The sequence below is a fragment of the Podarcis muralis genome, chromosome 7 (genome assembly GCF_964188315.1).
Source record: "Podarcis muralis chromosome 7, rPodMur119.hap1.1, whole genome shotgun sequence".
In the NCBI taxonomy this organism is placed as follows: Eukaryota; Metazoa; Chordata; class Lepidosauria; order Squamata; family Lacertidae; genus Podarcis; species Podarcis muralis.
Window position 1 is genome coordinate 75,667,425 of NC_135661.1, and position 19,384 is coordinate 75,686,808.

Consider the following 19,384-nt stretch of genomic DNA (forward strand, 5'->3'; position numbering starts at 1 on the left):
GGGAAAAGTTTCAACTGCATCTGTATGAGGAGTAAACCCTACACAGATAGAGAGTGGAGTCCTTATTGCCCTGAAATTGTATTGCCTTGAAGTTGCCCAAGAAACAACAGACTGAACTGATACGCAAGTCACTGGATCCATCTTCCCGACTATGGTGAGATGTATTGTATTTTATTTAAATCACAGATTCCCCCTAAATTTGCAGATAGGCATGGAAATTTACGTATCTGAATTTTATGCAAATATGCCCTCTTTTGCAGAGATGCACTACTTCATTCTTGGTTAATGTATCTGTGCCCACCCCAACTTCGGGGCTCACGCCTCTTCCAGTGAAATTCTCCACAAGCCTACTCAGAAGCAGGTGCCATTGAGTTCATACAAAGGAAGAGGGTGTCATAGAATTGTAGCCTGGGAAGGGACCCCAACAGTCATCTAGTCCAACCCCCTGCTATGCAGGAAACCCAAATAAGCATCAGATTGCAATCTTGGCCGCCACTCCATTGCGACAGCTCTCCTAAAGCAGCATCTACCACATGCATCTGCATCTTCCAGTGATCCGTCTAGCATTAAATGAGCGGTAATTGCCAGCATTATCCCCCATTAAAATAGCACTTAAAATCATTGTGATGATTTTAAAAGATCGAAGGCATTATCTCTTCAATTAAAAAATAAATACATGGAAGTACTGGTGATAATCTCTCTCCCCCTCTCCCCCCCCCCCCCCCCGGCCATTAGAAGAAAATAATAAACTTTTAATACTACAGTACTAAATTATTCTAATGGCAATCATTTATCTCTAAAATTAAAGTTATTAACACAGATACACTTAATAAAAACCGCACTTGGGTTTGCCTGCAGGCCAGATGCCGAAAGCTCTTTAGGAGATTGGAGAGTGGGTCATAAAAACCTCATTTTGAAGCACATGACAAGCTGGGGCTTCATTTCAGCCAGGGACCAGCCCCTAGGAGCTGCTTTCAAGGCCACAGGATGTGAGTAAAGAAATGGGTGCCTCTGAACATATGCAGAGTGCATTTCCCAGCCCACTGAGACAGAGGTGGGGGAAAGGTAAGCTTCCAGGCTAATCATCGCAGCTGCCAAGCAATCCCAAAGACTGAGGCCTCTCTTTGTAGGAATTCATTGCCGCTCAGAATTGAAATAAGGCACTATCACCCTGTCTTTAAGGCACAGTTGGATCCTGTCTTCATGCTCTGGCTGGCTTCTTTGGGGTGGGGTGGGGTGGGGGGACAACCAAAAGCTAACCTTAGTTCAGTCACTTTGTCATTCTATGGAAGGATTGCAGGGGCAACCAGACCTACTGTTTTGGGACAGGGATCTGAGCACATACTGGAAATGTAGATTTGCACAATTAAAACATGTTAAGGTGCTCTGGTGCCCTAATGCAACAAACCCACTTTTTAAACAATGGACTACTTTTTGCAGTTGGGAAATTGATAGCAAAATGCACCCAACAGAGTGGGGTGGATAAATGTTTAACAGAAAGCCATGTCAAGGCCCCACATGAAAATCAGGACTAAGGCTTGTTGTCCTATCAGTGCCCCATAAACAAATAAGAGCAAATGCTCAATAAAAACTGGGTGTAGCTGAACCACTGTGTTAACTTTCCGTAAGGAAATCAGGATGAATGCTACATAAACAGTTCATCTGTAGCAGCTCTGTGTCCTCCATCTATTACCGTCCTGAGAAATGCCGAAACTGAGTTCCGGTAAGTTCTGGATGAAAAAAAGCCCCGTATGTTTGTTAAGACTCATACATTACTACAGAATTCTGCAGCGGTCTTGACTATCTGAAAAGTATTCAATAAATATGGTGTTTTCACTTTTTCCTCCAAAAGTTGGGGTTTGAGTGCAGCATCACTTGGCAACCCTGTATGTATTTTGTGAGTGTGCCTAGGGCTGCCATACGACCAGGATTTCAAAGGCTTTCGGGGTGTCCTGGTTTTTACTTTTTGAAATATGGCAACCCTAAGTGTGGCTGCTAGGGACGCGGGTGGCGCTGTGGGTAAAAGCCTCAGCACCTAGGGCTTGCCGATCGAAAGGTCAGCTGTTCGAATCCCTGCGGCGGGGTGCGCTCCCGTTGCTCAGTCCCAGCGCCTGCCAACCTAGCAGTTCAAAAGCAACCCCAGGTGCAAGTAGATAAATAGGGACCGCTTACTGGTGGGAAGGTAAACGGCGTTTCCATGTGCTGCGCTGGCTTGCCAGATGCAGCTTTGTCACGCTGGCCACATGACCTGGAAGTGTCTCCGGACAGCGCTGGCCCCCGGCCTCTTAAGTGAGATGGGTGCACAACCCTAGAGTCTGTCAAGACTGGCCCGTACGGGCAGGGGTACCTTTACCTTTACTTTAAGTGTGGCTGCTATCTAAAGCAGGGCTCTAGGACGGATCTGCATCCCAGAGACTATTGGACCGATCTGCATCCCAGAGACTTACCTGAACTAGCCACAAAGAACTTCAAGGGGATCTGTCCGCCGGGGTTGGTTCCAAGGCAGACAATATGCTGCTCTCCATCCAAGTTCCCTGTCAAGTGCAAAGTGCTGGTGGCTTCTTCCGTCTTATTCCAGGAAGTGACCTTCATGGTCTCATCGGAGTTGTTCCCCTCCAAGTTCTTCCCATTCACTTGCCACTGAATTTTAGATGCAGGATAGGAGCAGATGGAACAGTTGCACTGGAATCCATTGCCATCTCTCCAGCATCGGGAATTATCCTGTTCACATGGCCTGGGGCTGTCTGGAAAAGGATGAAACAGAATGATCAGTGTCAGGATCTTGTGCCAGCCCTTATTCTAGTTTCCTCTTGCTCCAAGAAGGCCAGACTATTACAGTGGTACCTCGGGTTAAGTACTTAATTCGTTCCGGAGGTCTGTTCTTAACCTGAAACTGTTCTTAACCTGAAGCACCACTTTAGCTAATGGGGCCTCCTGCTGCAGCCACGCCGCCAGAGCACAATTTCTGTTCTCATCCTGAAGCAAAGTTCTTAACCTGAAGCACTATTTCTGGGTTAGCAGAGTCTGTAACCTGAAGCGTATGTAACCTGAGGTACCACTGTAGTTCCAACAACAGCCCAATCGTCTTTTGGCTCTGTATACCATGTTGGCTATCCTCTCTACGCTGTAGCAGTGGGTATGGCTCTCAGGAAAAACCTGGGGATCCACTTTATGAATGCAAAGCATGCGCTCTAACAGTGAAGATGGATTTGAGTTTGTTAGTGTCTCTGTTAACTTCTCTCTCTTACATCATGGATGTTGGCAAACTGGGTTTTTGAAAGGCAGAAATAACATTAGAATTGGAGTTGTCAGAGATGCACAAAGGAAACTGCCTTTTAATGCTCAGGAACTTTGAAAAGCCTTTTTTATATTATGGATTTTTATATTATGGATGTATGTTCTGTATTATTTTATCAATACTATTGCTTAATACAAGCTTGTCATGGCCTTTGACTCGAACAATAAACTGATGAACTTGAGCCATCCATTTCCTGGACCCATCTCGATATGGTTTCTGGCCCAGATACATCACTCTGGCTGCATTTGTGGCCCTAGCAGCTTTTTTTCCTTTTTCACTTTGCGATCAAGAGATCAAGAGAGGCAAATCCCCTCTGCTAGGCCAGTGATTCCCAAAATGTGACCAAGAAAGCAAAATCAGATCTGTGAGCCCTGTGATTTTTCTGTGTGGTGGGAATAGAGAGCCTCTGGGCTAATCCACACTTACTCTTGTCCCTCTGCTTCCCCTGGGGGAAAGAGCTCTTTACCACGCAATTGGAGCAAAAGGCAATTTGGGTTTTCTCTGAACTGACGTTTGCTCCGATTTAGCACTAAAGAATGGGTTTTCCCTGGAAAGGAGAGGGCCAAGGGAAAACCACTCACATGTCCTTCAAGTGTTGCAATTTCCCCTTGACATCCCAGAACTACAGAAGCCATCCCAGCTTCCGATTTGATCCTGGAATGTCCCAGTGCCACCGCCAAGCTCTGGAAGGAGGGTGAGTTGGTGCTTACAGCGGGCACTTCTAGCGGTCTTGTGCTCTCATGCGAGTCATCTGGCTCCTGCAAGAGCATGGCACCCAAAGATGCTCCTGCGCAAACCAGCTAACTTGTGTGGCAGCGCAGCATCAAACGACACACGTACTGATTTCCATGGGAGAGTATGCACTCAGACCTGTCCCTACAAAGCATGAGTCAAGTGGAAAACCACTCAGACCCATGTATTCTAGGCATGAGACAAGCAGGAGTGTGGACAAGCCGTATGTGTGTAACCAAGGCCTGTATGAAGTCTTCCTGACATGGAGTGGGGAAATTCAAAGGGTGATTCCATCGCCTGGGAAATGCACAGGAGCAAATCCCAATAGCACTAGTCATGCAGGAAGAGGTTTCCCGGTGCAACCTGATGTCTTTTGCAGCAATATACCTAGCTAATTCCCCATATTTGCCACAACAATGCCCCGTTGTAGCAAGGAGTTCGGGAGTCATCCCCAACATTCCCAACAATATCCTCTACCATGTCTGAATCTCCTTGAAAGGTTTTATTTTATCTCTCAGCAGCACCCCACTGCATGAACCCCAGTTTTGTCTTCCTTACATGCTACATAGAGCTGGAAGGTGGCATCAGTCTCGCCCTCTGTGTTCAATGCACGGCATTTGTACCCCCCTTTGTCTGCCAGCTTCACATTCGAAATTGTCAGGCTATTGGTTCTGGAGGATTCCCAACCAGCGGTCTTTTGTGACTTTGTCATCCAGGTCGCATTGGCTGAGGGGTTGCTCTTTATCCCGCAGAACAACGTGATGGAGTCACCTTCTTGGACTTCGATATGGGAAGCATCTGTGAAGTTTCTCCGACCTGCAAGATTCCAAACAGGACAGTGGGATGCCACAGCGGTTATCAAGCTTCTGGTCTGGCCGCCCTCCCATCCCAGTCAAAGAAAACAGTTCTTATCCAACCACCTCCAGATGCAACACAAAATAAAGAGATGGCAGCTTGCTTGTCAGAGGAGGACAATGTTTCAAATAATGGTTGGGCTGCCAAATCTTCTAAATCCCCATTTTGCAGACAGGAAACAAAGGCTGGGTGTTTGCAGCACCCAATGACAAACAAAGGATCCATGGTAGAAGTGAGAGTCGAATTATTTTTAAAAAATTCAGGTCCCACTTTTCACTATCTAGGTCCCAAAGTGGTTCACGAAATAAAAAGCATACAATATTTACACCATCTAAAACATAAACCGAACATGAGGGATTGAAACATCAGGAGATTGAAACATCACAGCAACATTCATGGAGCAAAGCCTACTGGGGAGAAAACCATTTGAACCAGGCACCTGAAATATAACAGGGATGATGCCTATCTGGTTTCCACAGGGAGGAAGTTCTGATGAGCTGGGCCCACAAAACTGAGGACACGATTCCTCATTAACATGAGTGGTGCTCAGGGCTCTTTTTCTGAGGAACTCCCCGGAACTCAGTTCCGGCACCTCTCAGGTGGACACCATTGCCATTCTAAGAGAATGTTCATGGTGAGTTCTGGCACCTCTTTTTCTAGGAAAATGGCACTGGTGGTGCTTCTGATCCATGTGGGAGCAGTAATGCTGCTCCCCAAGGTGGTCTCAGTGATTGACTAGGGACATATGCCTGCCTTGGGGCAAAGCATCACTCTCTCTTGCTCCTCAAGTGTAACATCTTATTTACTGGGCAGTGTTTACTTTCAAGGCACACAACCAAAGGTGGATCTAGGTGAGCGTGACCAGTGCGGTTGTACTGAGCACTGAGCTTCCAGGGGACCACAGTAGGTGATGCAGCTATGGCATCCAAGTGAAGGTGAGAGGCGGAGTGGTGGGTCGGATTTTGGCACACAGAACACCGAAATTTGAGATGCCAAGGTCTGCCACTGGCAGAACCTTATTGTCAGGGACTGGGCAGAGGATGAGGAGTTGTGGAGATTGCCTCCCCATCCTGACCCTTCCAGGGAGGAGGAAGAGGAAGACAGTATAGATTTACAACAGGGGTTTGAGGGAGGTCGCAGCTCAGAGGCAGATGAGGGGGAAAGTTGGGAAATAATGGGAGAGGAGGAGGCAGAGCCGCAGCAGCAGCTGGCTGATACGTTATCACTAGAAAGCATTTGAGACCCACCATCTCCCAGAACCCGGCAAGCCTTGAAAGTAGGAGAGCAAAGAGCTCGAAGACAGAGGGCATGTAGCAGCACCCATAGAGGAGGTGATGATGATGACGAATGAGGAAGCGGGAGAGAAGGGGCGTGGAGATTCATTTGGGACAACGCCATCATCCAAGAGGCTGGGTTCTAGAGCCTCACTCTGTAAAGATTGAAATAAAAAAGGACTGCAAGAAACTTTTCCTCGTCTTTGTACTTTCCTGGGCAACCAGCTAACAGCCGCTGACAGCATCCTGCCACTTATCCATTGAAGAGTCCGTGGTTTAAAAACAAGCAAAATCCACACACAAATAGACTCACATACATTTAATGCTACCATGTGGCTACCATGGCTTAGGCAGCCATATTTATTTTCATGGTCTGTATAATGGCTAACAAATACGTAAAATACTTACTTTCACCAGGACGTTCAAGTATCCCACTGAACCACAGCATCGGTGGGTCTGTAAAAGGCAAGCACAAGCCCTGTGAGGGAGTGGCCCTGTCAAGTGGGGATTTAGCAAAGGCAGGGAGAGATTCTAATCCTAGGATATTGCATTCACAAGTATCTTTCTCTGTAAGTAGTTTTGGGGGCCACATGCAACCTGCTTCACCTGCCCACCCAGTCAAGGTTTTGCCACTTTGTCCTCTGATCATCATTGCACAGAGATGGAGAACCTGATGCCTTCCAGATGTCACACTGCACTTCCCATCATTCCTAAGCATCTGCCATGCTGGCTGGGGCTGATGGGAGTTGTAGTCAATCTAGGTGGGCTGGTGGTTCCCCTCTCTGCAACAGATGACCAACATCCATGGCCATTTTCCTGTCCGGTACTTTGCATATGGATGGCATTGCTGGTTTAGAAGACCAAAAAAGTGACCTTCTCCAGCATTCTGATCCTTCCAGCTGAAAGTTATGGTGAGCCTTGCAATATAAAGATAATGTGGGGTACTTCTAATACCCCCCCCCCCGAAAAATGTGTCATAGACACTATAGGGGATCCTGTGGCCTTCCAGATTTTTATGGACTCCATCTCCCACCATTCCTCACCACTGGTCATGCTGGTTGGGGCTAAAGGGAGATAGATGCTACCAACATCTGGGGGGCTGCAGGTTGCTTTGTACTTCTCTAGCCTTGCCTCAGATTGTCTGCTTCATAGTTTTGCCTTGAATTAGCTTGTGACTGTAATTAACTCATAGTTAAGCACACTGGGCTGTCTCGGGTGGCCTGACTCTTCCTGAAACATAACAAGAGGAAGAGGACCCCCACAAAAGGGGTGCCCAGGGGCAAAGGCCAGACAACGGACCTGCCCTCAGAGGCAAGAGAGTGAGCGCCATGGCTCACAACTCTTCTAGGCAAAATTGAGCTAGAGTTCCCTTAACAAGTCTTTCCCCCAAGTCGTTTCAATTCCAGCTCAGCTAGATTAGAAGTTTGGTGTTTAAAACGGCAGCAGCAGCAGCAACAACAACAACAACACCCAGAGTCACTCACAGCTGACGTCCAACTGGATCCTCTCCTCTGTTTGCACAGGATGGGTCCCTTGGTTGTAGCTGGCATTGCAGGTGAGATTCTGGCCATGGTCTGCAATTGAGGGTATGAAGGTACCGTAAACCTTGATTTCATTTGTCAGCTCGCTTGTGGTCCTAGATTCGTTGGCTACAGAAACGCCTCCCCAGGTGAGGTTCACCTGTGAAGAACAACTTCCTGGGGTTGTACAACTGATATTCACTGGATGTCCTGCCCGGAGCTTTCCCAGTATCTGTATTTCAGGTTTCTCTGGATCTATGGAAAAAGAAGATGCATAAGTATATAGCGACCTCAACCAGCCTTATATTTGTGATGGCCATTGGCGTCACTTCAGAAAAAGAGATAACGGGTTTCTGATAATTTGTTGTTGCTCTTTAAAGCCATGATCCTTTGCTATATTAGTTCTGTTGGAGACTTGACATGCATCCTTATCTGCACAGCTCTGGAATTCTGAGCACCTTTATGGCAATGTGGGGTATTTTGAGCAAGAAAAGGGGCATGGAAATGGGGGCTGATAAGTGATGAGTGGGGAAAGGAGCTTTGCTAATTCCATGGGCAGAAGAATGGGCTGAGGGATGCACCAACATGGAGAGTCAGTCTTTTTTCAGTGAGCATTTGATCTCATCCACACTTGCGTCCCCCCCCCCCCACTTTCTCCCGGGAAAACCCACTATCCAGCACTGATTCAGAGCAAATGGCAAGCGGGTTGTCCCCAGATTGCCTTTTGTTCTGATTTAATGCAGAAGAGCATGCTTTCTGGGGGGGAGTGGTGGGGTCAAGGCAAAGCCACTCAGAGCCCTCCTAGAAAATATGGAACAAGCAGAAAACCACTCAGATACATGTTTTCCAGGCATGGGAAAGACAGAAGTGGGTGTGAGCTCTCTGTTCCATTTCATTTTCATTTTTAATTCATATACTTTCTATATTACTATACGCAAGGCAGTTTACAAGCTGAAGAAACAACAAAGTAGACCGCAAAGATCACACACATAATAATCTGATCCAATGGAAAAAAGTCATAATAAGAACGTAACTTTAAAACTAACAACTTTTATTAGGGTTGCCATATTTCAGGAAGTGAAACTTTGTCAAAGTTGTTGAGCTATTTTTAAGAAAATTCAACAAAATATACACTTCTGACACGGCTTGCCATACATCCAGATTTTCCTGGATGTTCCAGTGATTTCCGCCTGGGCACTGTTTCCGATGACCAAATCCTGGACGTATGGCAACTCTAACTTATATCAAATAAAGCAATATTCCATGATCCATTAGAATACAGTGGTACCTCGGAAGTCAAACAGAATCCATTCCAAAACTCTGTTCGACTTCCAAAACGTTCGGAAGCCTCATCGGACGTTCGGGTTCCAAAGAACGTTTGCAAACCAGAACACTCACTTCCGGGTTTGCCAAAACGCCCAAGTCACAAGGCATTCCAGAACCAAGGTACAACTGTATAACAGCAAACAATGCTCAGAATCTCAAGGGCTTTTTCCAGTACTCTGGAAGAAATACAGAAAATTCTTGCAAAGCCAAGTGTTTTCCCAAGCTGTCTTAACGGGTTAGATTAATTGGGGGGTTTTAAGCACAGGTAGATGTGTCGGTTCATACACAGCAGATTTTAATTTCCTGGTGCTTCTCTCCCAGCGTAGGTGATACCAATGCTTGTAGAGAGGAGCACAGCGCTGGGCCACACTGGGGGTGCCAGACACCTTCTTTGCACCCGACAAGTGCCAGTTTGTCTGGCTGGGCTCCCCCTGTGTGAATGGGCAGGCACTGCTTGGCTCCGAGGCAGGGTGAGGTCGCTCTGGCCGTGTTGGCGGTGAGGGCAAGAGTGCTGAGACAGGTTCCTTCACCCAAAGGCTCAGGGGCAGACAGACAGACAGCAGAGAGCCAGGCATCCTTCCAGCCACTCACCTGCCACTTTCACTAATGTAGGTAAATCTGAGTAGCTAAATCTTATTGTGCCTTTCTCTACTCTGAAATAGTATCCTCTTTCATCGGAGCTTTTGCGGGCATCGTTGATGGTGAGGGAACAGTCTCCTTGTTCCAAGTCCCCCGACAGAAGGAAGCGATTGAGAGCGAAATGTTCTATATATTTCCTCCCATCATTGGTGGCCACTGGATCATCATAAGCTTTGCTGCCTACGGTATACCAATATCCATGCAATCCAACACCACTGGTGACAGTCGATGCTGGGTAAGTGAATTTGCAGGGGATGACGACACAGAACCCCTCCTGTACTCTCACTTCAGGGGGGACCGTCAGGTTGTACCCTGGAAGGCATTGAGCACCTGTGTGGAGGAGACAATAAGAAACTCCATCAGCCTATTCCAGAACACCCACTCCTCCCTGTCCCCCATTACTGGAAAAGACTGGATATTTCAGGGTGTAGACTCTGGGTTCATTCACATTTCCACTTGCCCTGCTCCTTTCCCACTCTTTAGTGCTAAATGGGAGCAAACATCAATCCAGAGAAAACTCGAATTGCCATATGCTCCAATTGAGCACTAAAGAGCAGTTTTTCCTGGCAAGAAGATGCGGGACTAGAGGAAGCATGGATGAGCCCCCTGTGTTGTCCCCATAGCTCTGCCCTTTCAGTCTTCTCTTTACCTTCCCAATGCAGGCAGGTTGAAAGCAGTCCGAAAATGAAGGCTCCAAGGAGATAACTCATCTTGTGTCTCCTTCCAAAAGCTCTTTGTCCCTCTGCTGGAAAGGAGCCCAAGAAACTGAAAGAACAAGCAGGAAAAGTGAGTTCAGAAAGAATGGGTCTGCTTTCGAATAATTTGGGAACTATGCCACTCTCAGCCTGTTTTAATGATTTTATTTCTACATAGAAAAATATAAAGCACTTAATGATGATGATGATATCTAAGGAGTGTGGAGAAAGTAATATAACATAGTTATCAACATTACACAGATGGTGTGAGCAAAAAGTTAAAAACAAAGATGTGTAACTTATAATTATGAGTCTGGATAGACTTGCTGCAACATCAACAACAAAGGTTTTAGTGGGTATCTAATACCAATACCAGAGGTTGCCAGCCCTAAGTAAGAGCTTTTGGACAGTGGAATAGACTTCCCCGGAGAGGTTGTAGACTCTCAATCCTTGGAGGTCTTTAAGCAGAAGTCGGATGGCCATCTGTCCTGAATGCTTTAGTCAAGATTCCTGCATTGCAGGGGGTTGGACTAGATGACTCTCAGGGTCCCTTCGAACTCTAGGATTTTATGATTCTATCAGGCATGGAGTGCCAAACCTAGGTGCTGCCACATTGAAGTATTGACTCCTTTATTTGAAATATTTAAATCACCCATAAGTGTCTTTGATACACAACACACAAATAACTTGTCCGGTTCATATGTCAGAAGACAATGAGGAGAGTATATTTTTCAGGGCCCCTCCAGACATCCCCCCCCCCCCCCGTTGCATTTATGATTATTTGTGCTCATTGTGCTCTCTGGAAAAGTCACACGTGATCCCATTTTCGTATCATAATTTTTATTAGTTTTCAATTACAATAACCCAATAAAAGCCTCATTGGCAACCCAGTCCGTTAGATAAGGGATAAATTACAGAAGTATTATTATTATTATTATTATTATTATTATTATTATTATTATTATTACAGTGGTACCTTGGTTTTCAAACGCCGAAAACCCAGAAGTGAGTGTTCCGGATTTCAAACATTTTTTGGAAGTCGTATATCCAATGTGGCTGTCAGCTATTGTTTCTGGGGCACCTTCACCAATCAGAAGCTGCGCCCTGTTAGGTTAAATGTTTGTATTTTTGTATTGTGAAATTTTGTATTGTTGTGTTTTATATTTCCCTTGTGTTTTTATTGTTCTCTATGTAGTTGTGTTGGATTTCCTTTATTGTTAAGCTTAATAAAATATTATTATAAAAAAAAAAATGAAAGTGGTGGAGAAATCACTGAGTCATACTCTGGATCAGACCAGTGGATGCTTCTCCACCTTCCTGTTTCTCACAGTACCCACCCAGATGCCGTTGCCAAACCCATAAGCAGGATGTGATTGCACATGCCGACGCCCACTGTTGCTCTCCAGCAACCGGCATTCAAGGGTAAGTTGCAGCCTTAAAACACAAGATTAAAAACAGTTTTTAATCCACTTAAAACTCAGAAACAAGGTGGGTCCTAGAAATATACACCTCAGGTGTCAAAAGCCAGGGTAAACAGGTGCCTCTTCAGCATTTGAAGAAAGCTGTAATAATGAAGGTGCCAGAGGCAGCTCTGGGGAAGGAGTTTCACAACTTAGGGGCCACCACCAAAAATGCCCTCTCCTGGGCCACCACCACCCTGAGCTTCTGAGGATGGTGGAACAACCAAGATGGCTCCCTTCCTCGCTCTTCAGAGCTAAGAGGGTTGTAGGGAAGGAAGAAGTATTTCAGGTCAAAGTCATGAAGGGCTTTAAACACGAACGTGTGGAGCTTCAACTGGGTCCAGATACAAACTGACAACATGCCTAGCAGCCACTGATAGGCTTATCCATAAATTTGCCCATTTCACTTTTAAAGCCAGTGGTTTGTTTTTTTCTTTAAAAAATGTTGAGGGGTACTCTCATTTTGACTCAAGAAAATTAGAATGATATAGTTCAAATCGGGGAAAATAAATACAGTAAATGGACAGAAGTACAAAGAACATGCATAGGGATAACAGCGGAACTGACGATTCACCGTTCTAGAGAAGAAACATTTTGTTTTGTTTTTTTTTAAAAAAAGGTTTCTTCTCCTGTTAGATTCACAAAATGTTTAGGGGTACGCGTCCCCCTGCGTACCCCCAGAAAAGCACCGTTTAAAGCCATTGAAGCTGGTGATCATCGCCGCATCTTGGCGTAGCTAACCTCATAGTTTAACTATGTGCATTGTGAGGAACCTTTTGTTCGTTCATAATTTCTCAAGGTTCAGCTTCTTTAGATGGTTCTGAGTTCTAGCACTGGCAAGAGAGGGTGAAAAGAAAAATTATCTAGTCACTTTCTCCACAGCACATATAGTTTTATAAACCAATATTGTCTTCTTGCCCTGACTTTTTGGGTTTTGTAATACTAAAGCGCCCCCAATGCAGTCACAGAGCAGTCTGCCACTATTAGATGCCCCCGGGGGGTCAGGTGAAGGAATGTCAACATTCCTAGTCAAAGGGCACTTGCAGATGAGCTCCTTTGTGTGCATCACATTTGATCGTTATCCCACATTTTCCATTGCAAAGATTCCTTCGCCTTTTTGTGATGAGAAAAGCGAAGGAATCATTACGCTAGAATGGGATAACAACCAAATATAGTGCATACAAACAGCACAAAAGTCCCATGGAAAAGAGTAATTGAAACTGGAAGGTGCAGGATGACAACCTTTAGCTGGCAATGCCATGTAACTGTTGCCCGGACAGATCAGGATCAATGCTCTGTAAACTGGTGGTGTCATAGGACCTCCAGCAACACGCAAGCTCTGGGCAAGCATTGCCTGAGTGACCAATAAACAACCAGTCTCGGAACTCCCATAATTCCCCTCTCTCTCTCTCTCTCTCTCTCTCTCTCTCTCCTTTATTTTTTCATAAAAATGACTCACTGGTGACCACCATTTTATACAGAAAAGCAGAGAGGAACCAGAATGATAGGTTACTAAGACAAACACCCCAAAATGCCTTCTCAAACACCTCAAAATGCCTTTCCCTGTTGTGCAGCAATTCCATACACAGCATTGTATCCCTTGTTGGTCCTACTCAGAGTAAACTCATCAGAATTAATAGATTTAAACCCTTTGGCTCTGAGTAGGACTATTGTCAGATACAACCCACAGCCACTAACTGAGGTATCCCTGTGCATATCTATGCGGAACAGTAAACCTTTGTGGGTTTGTGGGGACATGCGCCTAGGGAAATGTGAATGGATCGTAGACTTAAGTCTCATTAAACGGAAGTTGAGTAAGCCTGCTTGGGTTGTACTGTAAATGCCATACAGCCAACTCAAACCACACAATACTCTTCCTAGAACATAAAGTTCTTCATGGGCATTTCAAAGTTCTGCAATTATACATGTGAGAGATTTCAAAAGTTCTGCAATTATACATGTGAGAGATTTCAAAACTGCCACCTGAGTTCCCCCCCAAAAAAATTAGATCTGTCTCTAAACCTGTTTCAGTACTATTAATCAAAATAGATCTGCACACTTCCTATTCTTACAGGTGGGGTAGAGGTGGGGGGTCAGTTACACAAAACTCTTCAGCATTATCTGTGGTACAGAATCCTGTGTGATTTATAAACCTTGCATATACTAACAGCAAGGGCACGAGTCAAAATGAAAATGTTATTCTATAGGGTTCCCTCCACTGAGATGGCAGGAGCATCATACAACAAGACTGGCCTCTTTTGCGACATTATGAAATTGCTTGTCATATAAAGCGTGTCCTCCTTCATGGAGAGCACGTGTTGCGGTGGGGTCTGCTGAGCCACCCCTCTGTTACCAGGCAGGGTCTCTAAAGATGGCCTGGGGCAGTGATTGGTTCACTGGGTTGCTGGGGTAAAAGTTATGTTGCAATTTTGGTGGGAGGGGTAAAATGTTTAAATACTCTGCACGCAGCCTGGAGCTTTCTCTTTGCTGTGTGCAACGGATCACCCGCCCACCCGCCCTTGAGTAAGGGGTTGTTGCACTGACCTTGCTATGCCTGTCATGGGGTCGTCTGCCGTTGGGGCAGGGGCCTGGTAGGAATTTTGTCCATCTGGCTGATTGGCTGGGCCATTTGGTTTTTGCCTACTGCGTAGCAAATCGTCACAACTTGTAAGGTTGCGGTTAGGCATTGGTTATAAATTGGTGGAGGAGGGGTTAGGATAGGCTGGGCCTGCCCCTCCATGGTTGCTGCGGAAAGGGAATTCCGTTAAAGGAATCCTGGGGCTTGCCATCTTTTCGTCCAATCCCTGGAATGGGACTAGGGCCGGCAAGCCTTCGGGGAGCATGCGGATGAGAATTGAGGGTCTGTGACTCAGCTCCATTTCTCCCCGACTTGCTTTCCCCCGCACTGTCTTTCGGTGGTGCCCGGAAGTCAGTTCTGTCCCCAGGCGGGGGGACAGATAGTCTTAACCAATGCCTAAACAACCACTCACGGTTTTGTATTTAAATAAAGTTGTGGCCAAAATTATGCCAAAAACCTTAAACAAAAATTAAGTGTGCGTTGTGAGTTATTTGGGGGGTGGCTTGGGGACCTCGACACGCAACCAGGAAATTCCAAAACAACTAACAGGCTTAAGCGCTGAGATATCCCACCTGACTAAGCTGAAGAACCACCACTAATTAAGTAAAGAAATGACTGTAGGAATAAGAAAGCAAATTCAATGAGAATTAAACACAGCCAACATTATGCATTTCCAAAGTCCTTTTGGTCTCAGCCCTCTGAAAATGATGGTTTCTAAAGCTTCTTATGTTTTGGCTGAATTTTGTATTCAACAAGAAGAAAAGTATTCTTACCTGCTTACAATGGCAGTAGTGTTCACCCAAACTCTCGCCAGGAGTCCTTCTGCCAATGAGCCTGTCCTGCTCTCTGATCAGAATAGCAACGCCGGGGAGAAGGTTTGCCAGAAATAAATACCTGCAAAAAGCAGAAGTGGTTATGCTTTGCAATCAGTTTTGCAAAGCAGATGGGCCATGAATAGTGAAATATGTGATGATGGGTTGGGCAAGCAATGGGTCACTGGGGATGGTTGTTTGAGCATCAGTGATGCAGGATTAGTCTCAAATGGATCTGGGGCAGGTGGGCCAAGCCTCTCCTTGTGGCAGATACATTCCCAAGTGTTTTGGCAACAGGTGTATATTCTGAACAGCCCGGAAAATGTCTTTTTAACCTGTCCTCAGTTGGTTAGAGCGTGGTGCTGATAACACCAAGGTTGCAGGTTCAATCCCTGTATGGGACAGCTACATATTCCTGTATTGCAGGGGTTGGACTAGATGTTCCTTAGGGTCCCTACCAGCTCTACAGTTCTAATATTCTATTATCTAAATTACAGCGACTGTTATGCTTGAGTTACTGTTTCTCTTCTGCTTTGAAGTCTCCTGATCTTCGTAGGAAAGCCAACTTACTCCTGCAGTTATGTGCCAAATGATAACAAACCGAGGGGAGCATTGATGGATACTATGCTGGGAAAAGACAGGAAATGCAATATCTATTCAGAGGGAATGCAGAGAGAAAAAGGAAAAATTACAGTTTAAGCAAAAGTTTTAAACAAAAGGGGGAAAGACAGTTTATTCACCTTGCCCTCCCCACCCCCACATCAATGGGTTTAAGAGGACATTGCTGTGAGTTGGGTTGTGAGAAGGCTTACGACCAGTCTAGAATAGAGTTGCCATATTTCAAAAAGTGAAAATCCAAACACAAAAGTTTTGTTGTTGTTGTTTGAACTTTTTAGGCAAAATTGCAATTTTTAGGGGAAATCGCCAGAAACGACACTGCCAACATGGGTTACCATACGTCCAAATTTTCCTGGACATTTTGAGCGATTTCTGCCCAGACATTTCTTCCAACTGCAGTATTCCAGCTATGTCCAATAAATTCCTGACATATGGCAACCCTAGGAGATGTGATGTTTAATGCATAATTACACTGAATATGTCAAGATTTCAGTTCTTCTTAGATAGTGACTGTGGAGCAGGGGAACATGATCAGAGTATGGGATGGTGGCACATAGAGAGGAGGATTTAACCCCCCACCCACCCTGGTCCTGATTAAAATTGTCCCCTGCCAAACTAGATAAATCTGTCTGATTTCACTTTGCTTTTTCAAAGGAATTTCCATCCAGCCCCCAGCCATTGCGATTTGTGTGCAAAGTGACATAGATGAGCCCAAATAGGCAAATTCATCTGCAACATTAAATTAAAAATTACACACATTAAAACTCAGAGAGCATCGTTGTGGCCCTTATTTTAACAGCTGCCACTACAAAATTTGCAGTCTTTGCAGTCACCGGCTTATCTGGATCTGCAAGGAGAAAAGTCACATAAAGAATCAGCTGAACACCACGGGTGAGATGATGATAATGGGGTGATTAACTCTCCACACAAATCTCTCTGAAAGGAGCAAAACAGCAATACAGGAGCTGGTATTTCAGTATTACCATCTCTGCATGAACACATGCGATTCTGAAAAGGAGTTCTCTTAAAACAGCCCTCAAGTACTGCTGAGAGCGGCACATTAAAACCTCGAACCTGAGAGAGCTCTTCAATATTTTAGAATAGTTAGATGCTGTAGATAGGATGCCATTGTATGGAGAAGTTGGAAAACAATCATACCAGGGGCACAGTTTTCTCATTGCAGGCTGGTTGTTGTTCATTATCAAATAGGCATTGTCTCCTATCGTTGAGACCTCAGTTTAGTTAACTGTTATAGTGAAAAGTCCAAAGGGCGTAATCTTAAACCGATGGCTTTCATCCAGCTGATTTCATGCAAATGAAGCAGAAATAAAGGAAGGAAGCCATTCAGTATCTATCTTTAAATGTCCTGAGCCAGGCCTGGATGAAATTGGAGGGGGGATCTGTGTCAAATCACAAAGATGCATTCAAAATATATCCTGGTTCAGAGAAAAATTGCCTGAAGAATTCAGACTGTACAACTTCCAGTGGGCATGAATTGGCTTCAGCCCAAATCTGAATCCCATAAAATTATTGAACTGAAGGTTTAACCTTAAAAACGTCAAGCACAGCAGGGATGAAATTATAACCTTTTGCTTGGAAGAAACTCATTAACATTTGAGTGCTCCATATAATTTTCCTGCCACATGTTCTTGTTGAGCTGCCCATCTATGCCCAAATAGTTTTGAAAATTCTTACATGGTCAGTGAGCTATTTATCCAGATACCATGGTGTGGGGTCTGTGTCATTTGGACCTGCTGTTCTGGAAGTACTCCTAAAGCAAGGATTTACCATAGTTTTGAAATAATCGTATTATTATTTATTAAATTTGTATACCACACTTCATCCATAGATACAAAGCCTGTTTCTCTACCACTGAGCCATGGCCCTTCCCAAAGGAGTCTACTTGTGTGCATGTAACAGTGCAGACTGTTATGAGAATTATAAGGTCTAAAATATAAAATAAGTAAAGGTAAAGGTACCCCTGCCCGTACAGGCCAGTCGTGACCAACTCTGGGGTTGCGTGCTCATCTTGCTTAAGAGGCCGGGAGCCAGCGCTGTCCGAAGACACTTCCGGGTCATGTGGCCAGCGTGACGAAGCTGCTCTGGCGAGCCAGCGCAGCGCACGGAAACACCGTTACCTTCCCACTATAAAGCGGTACCTATTTATCTACTTGCACTTAGGGGTGCTTTCGAACTGCTAGGTGGGCAGGAGCTGGGACCGAAAGACGGGAGCTCACCCCACCGCGGGGATTCGAACCGCCGACCATACGATCGGCAAGTCCTAGGCACTGAGGTTTTACCCACAGTGCCACCTGCGTCCCATAAAATATAAAATAAATGTTCATAAATGTACCAGGCAAACACATACTTAAATATATAAACCACATGTCTGAAACAGTACAGGAGAACAGTCCTAAAGCTATTTTGACTCTTTCAGTGACTTAAAGTATTCCTCTGCAGTTTGGATGGAAATGGGAACAGCTTCCACATTGTCTCTTTGCTCACAAATCCTGCCTTAAGGGCACATTTGGGTATGAATAGGGTGAGCCTGTGGTCTAAACCACTGAGCCTCTTGGCTTGCCGATCAGAAGGTTGGCAATTCGAATCCCCGTGACGGAGTGAGCTCCCATTGCTCTGTCCCAGCTCCTGACAACCTAGCAGTTCGAAAGCACGCCAAAAAGTGCAAGTAGATAAATAGGTACTGCTCCGGCGGGAAGGTAAACGGCGTTTCTGTCCGCTTCTCTGGTTTCGCCAGAAGCGGCTTAGTTATGCTGGCCACATGACCCGGAAAAACTGTCTGCAGACCAACGTCGGCTCCCTCGGCCAGTAAAACAAGATGAGTGCCACAACCCTAGAGTCATCTGCGACTGGACTTATGGTAACTGTCAGGGGTCCTTTACCGTTACCTTTTTTAGGGCGAGCCTGTGACCTGGATTCAGGAATTAAGTATTTATCATCACAAAAGAATAGCCAGGCTATCCAGGTAAATGCATTAACATGCTTCTGGCCAGAAAGGATTCTGCTGTAGACCGCCCCTTCTGTGATGTATGTATGATGTATTGGGGGGGGGGGTCTTGAGCTACAGGGTGGCAATTTCAAAAGTCTATGTAAGAGCTTGCACATCAGTGTTCTGGGTTCCTCTCCTCCCTCCCTGCATGGGGTGAGCAGGGGACCCTGTTGCAACAGTTTAATAAAGATCATGCTTACTAGCTGTTTTGCTTCTCAATATTCTCTGGTTGGCCTCTGTTATTTTCTCCTACTGATAGAGAACCTACATAAGGACTCTATACGGGCTCTTGGATACCCAATAAGGGGGAAAGGAGCAGCTTTTTCTTATAACACAGACATTAGACCATCTAAATCCTGAGTGCTCTCTCCTCCAAAGAAAGACCAAGCCTGAAACATGGGGACCAGCAAAAAATTTATCATTAAAAAGGGGGTGCAGGCTATTTTCTCACAAAAATGTGAATGTGCCTTTTGTCTCATGTCTCAGGTTCTACAAATGCTAGAAACTTACTCTTTAACAAAATGAAATCTGTGATGATTATGGTTCATCCAAGGAGGCTAAGTGCCCCCC

General features: G+C 45.3%; 1 protein-coding gene across 1 annotated transcript in view; it reads right to left on the bottom strand.

The window, feature by feature from the left end:
- The window catches only part of LOC114602333 (sialic acid-binding Ig-like lectin 13), a 29,763-nt gene extending 14,537 nt beyond the window's left edge, over positions 1-15,226 (bottom strand). The window contains exons 1-7 of the mRNA XM_077932149.1: positions 15,151-15,226; positions 10,294-10,409; positions 9,597-9,974; positions 7,644-7,928; positions 6,568-6,615; positions 4,589-4,846; positions 2,448-2,744 (exon numbers count right to left, since the gene is read on the bottom strand). Coding sequence (XP_077788275.1) covers positions 2,448-2,744; positions 4,589-4,846; positions 6,568-6,615; positions 7,644-7,928; positions 9,597-9,974; positions 10,294-10,354 — 1,327 coding nt within the window. The 5' untranslated portion in view covers positions 10,355-10,409; positions 15,151-15,226. The remainder of the gene's footprint in view (positions 1-2,447; positions 2,745-4,588; positions 4,847-6,567; positions 6,616-7,643; positions 7,929-9,596; positions 9,975-10,293; positions 10,410-15,150) is intronic.
- Positions 15,227-19,384: the final 4,158 nt, after the last annotated feature.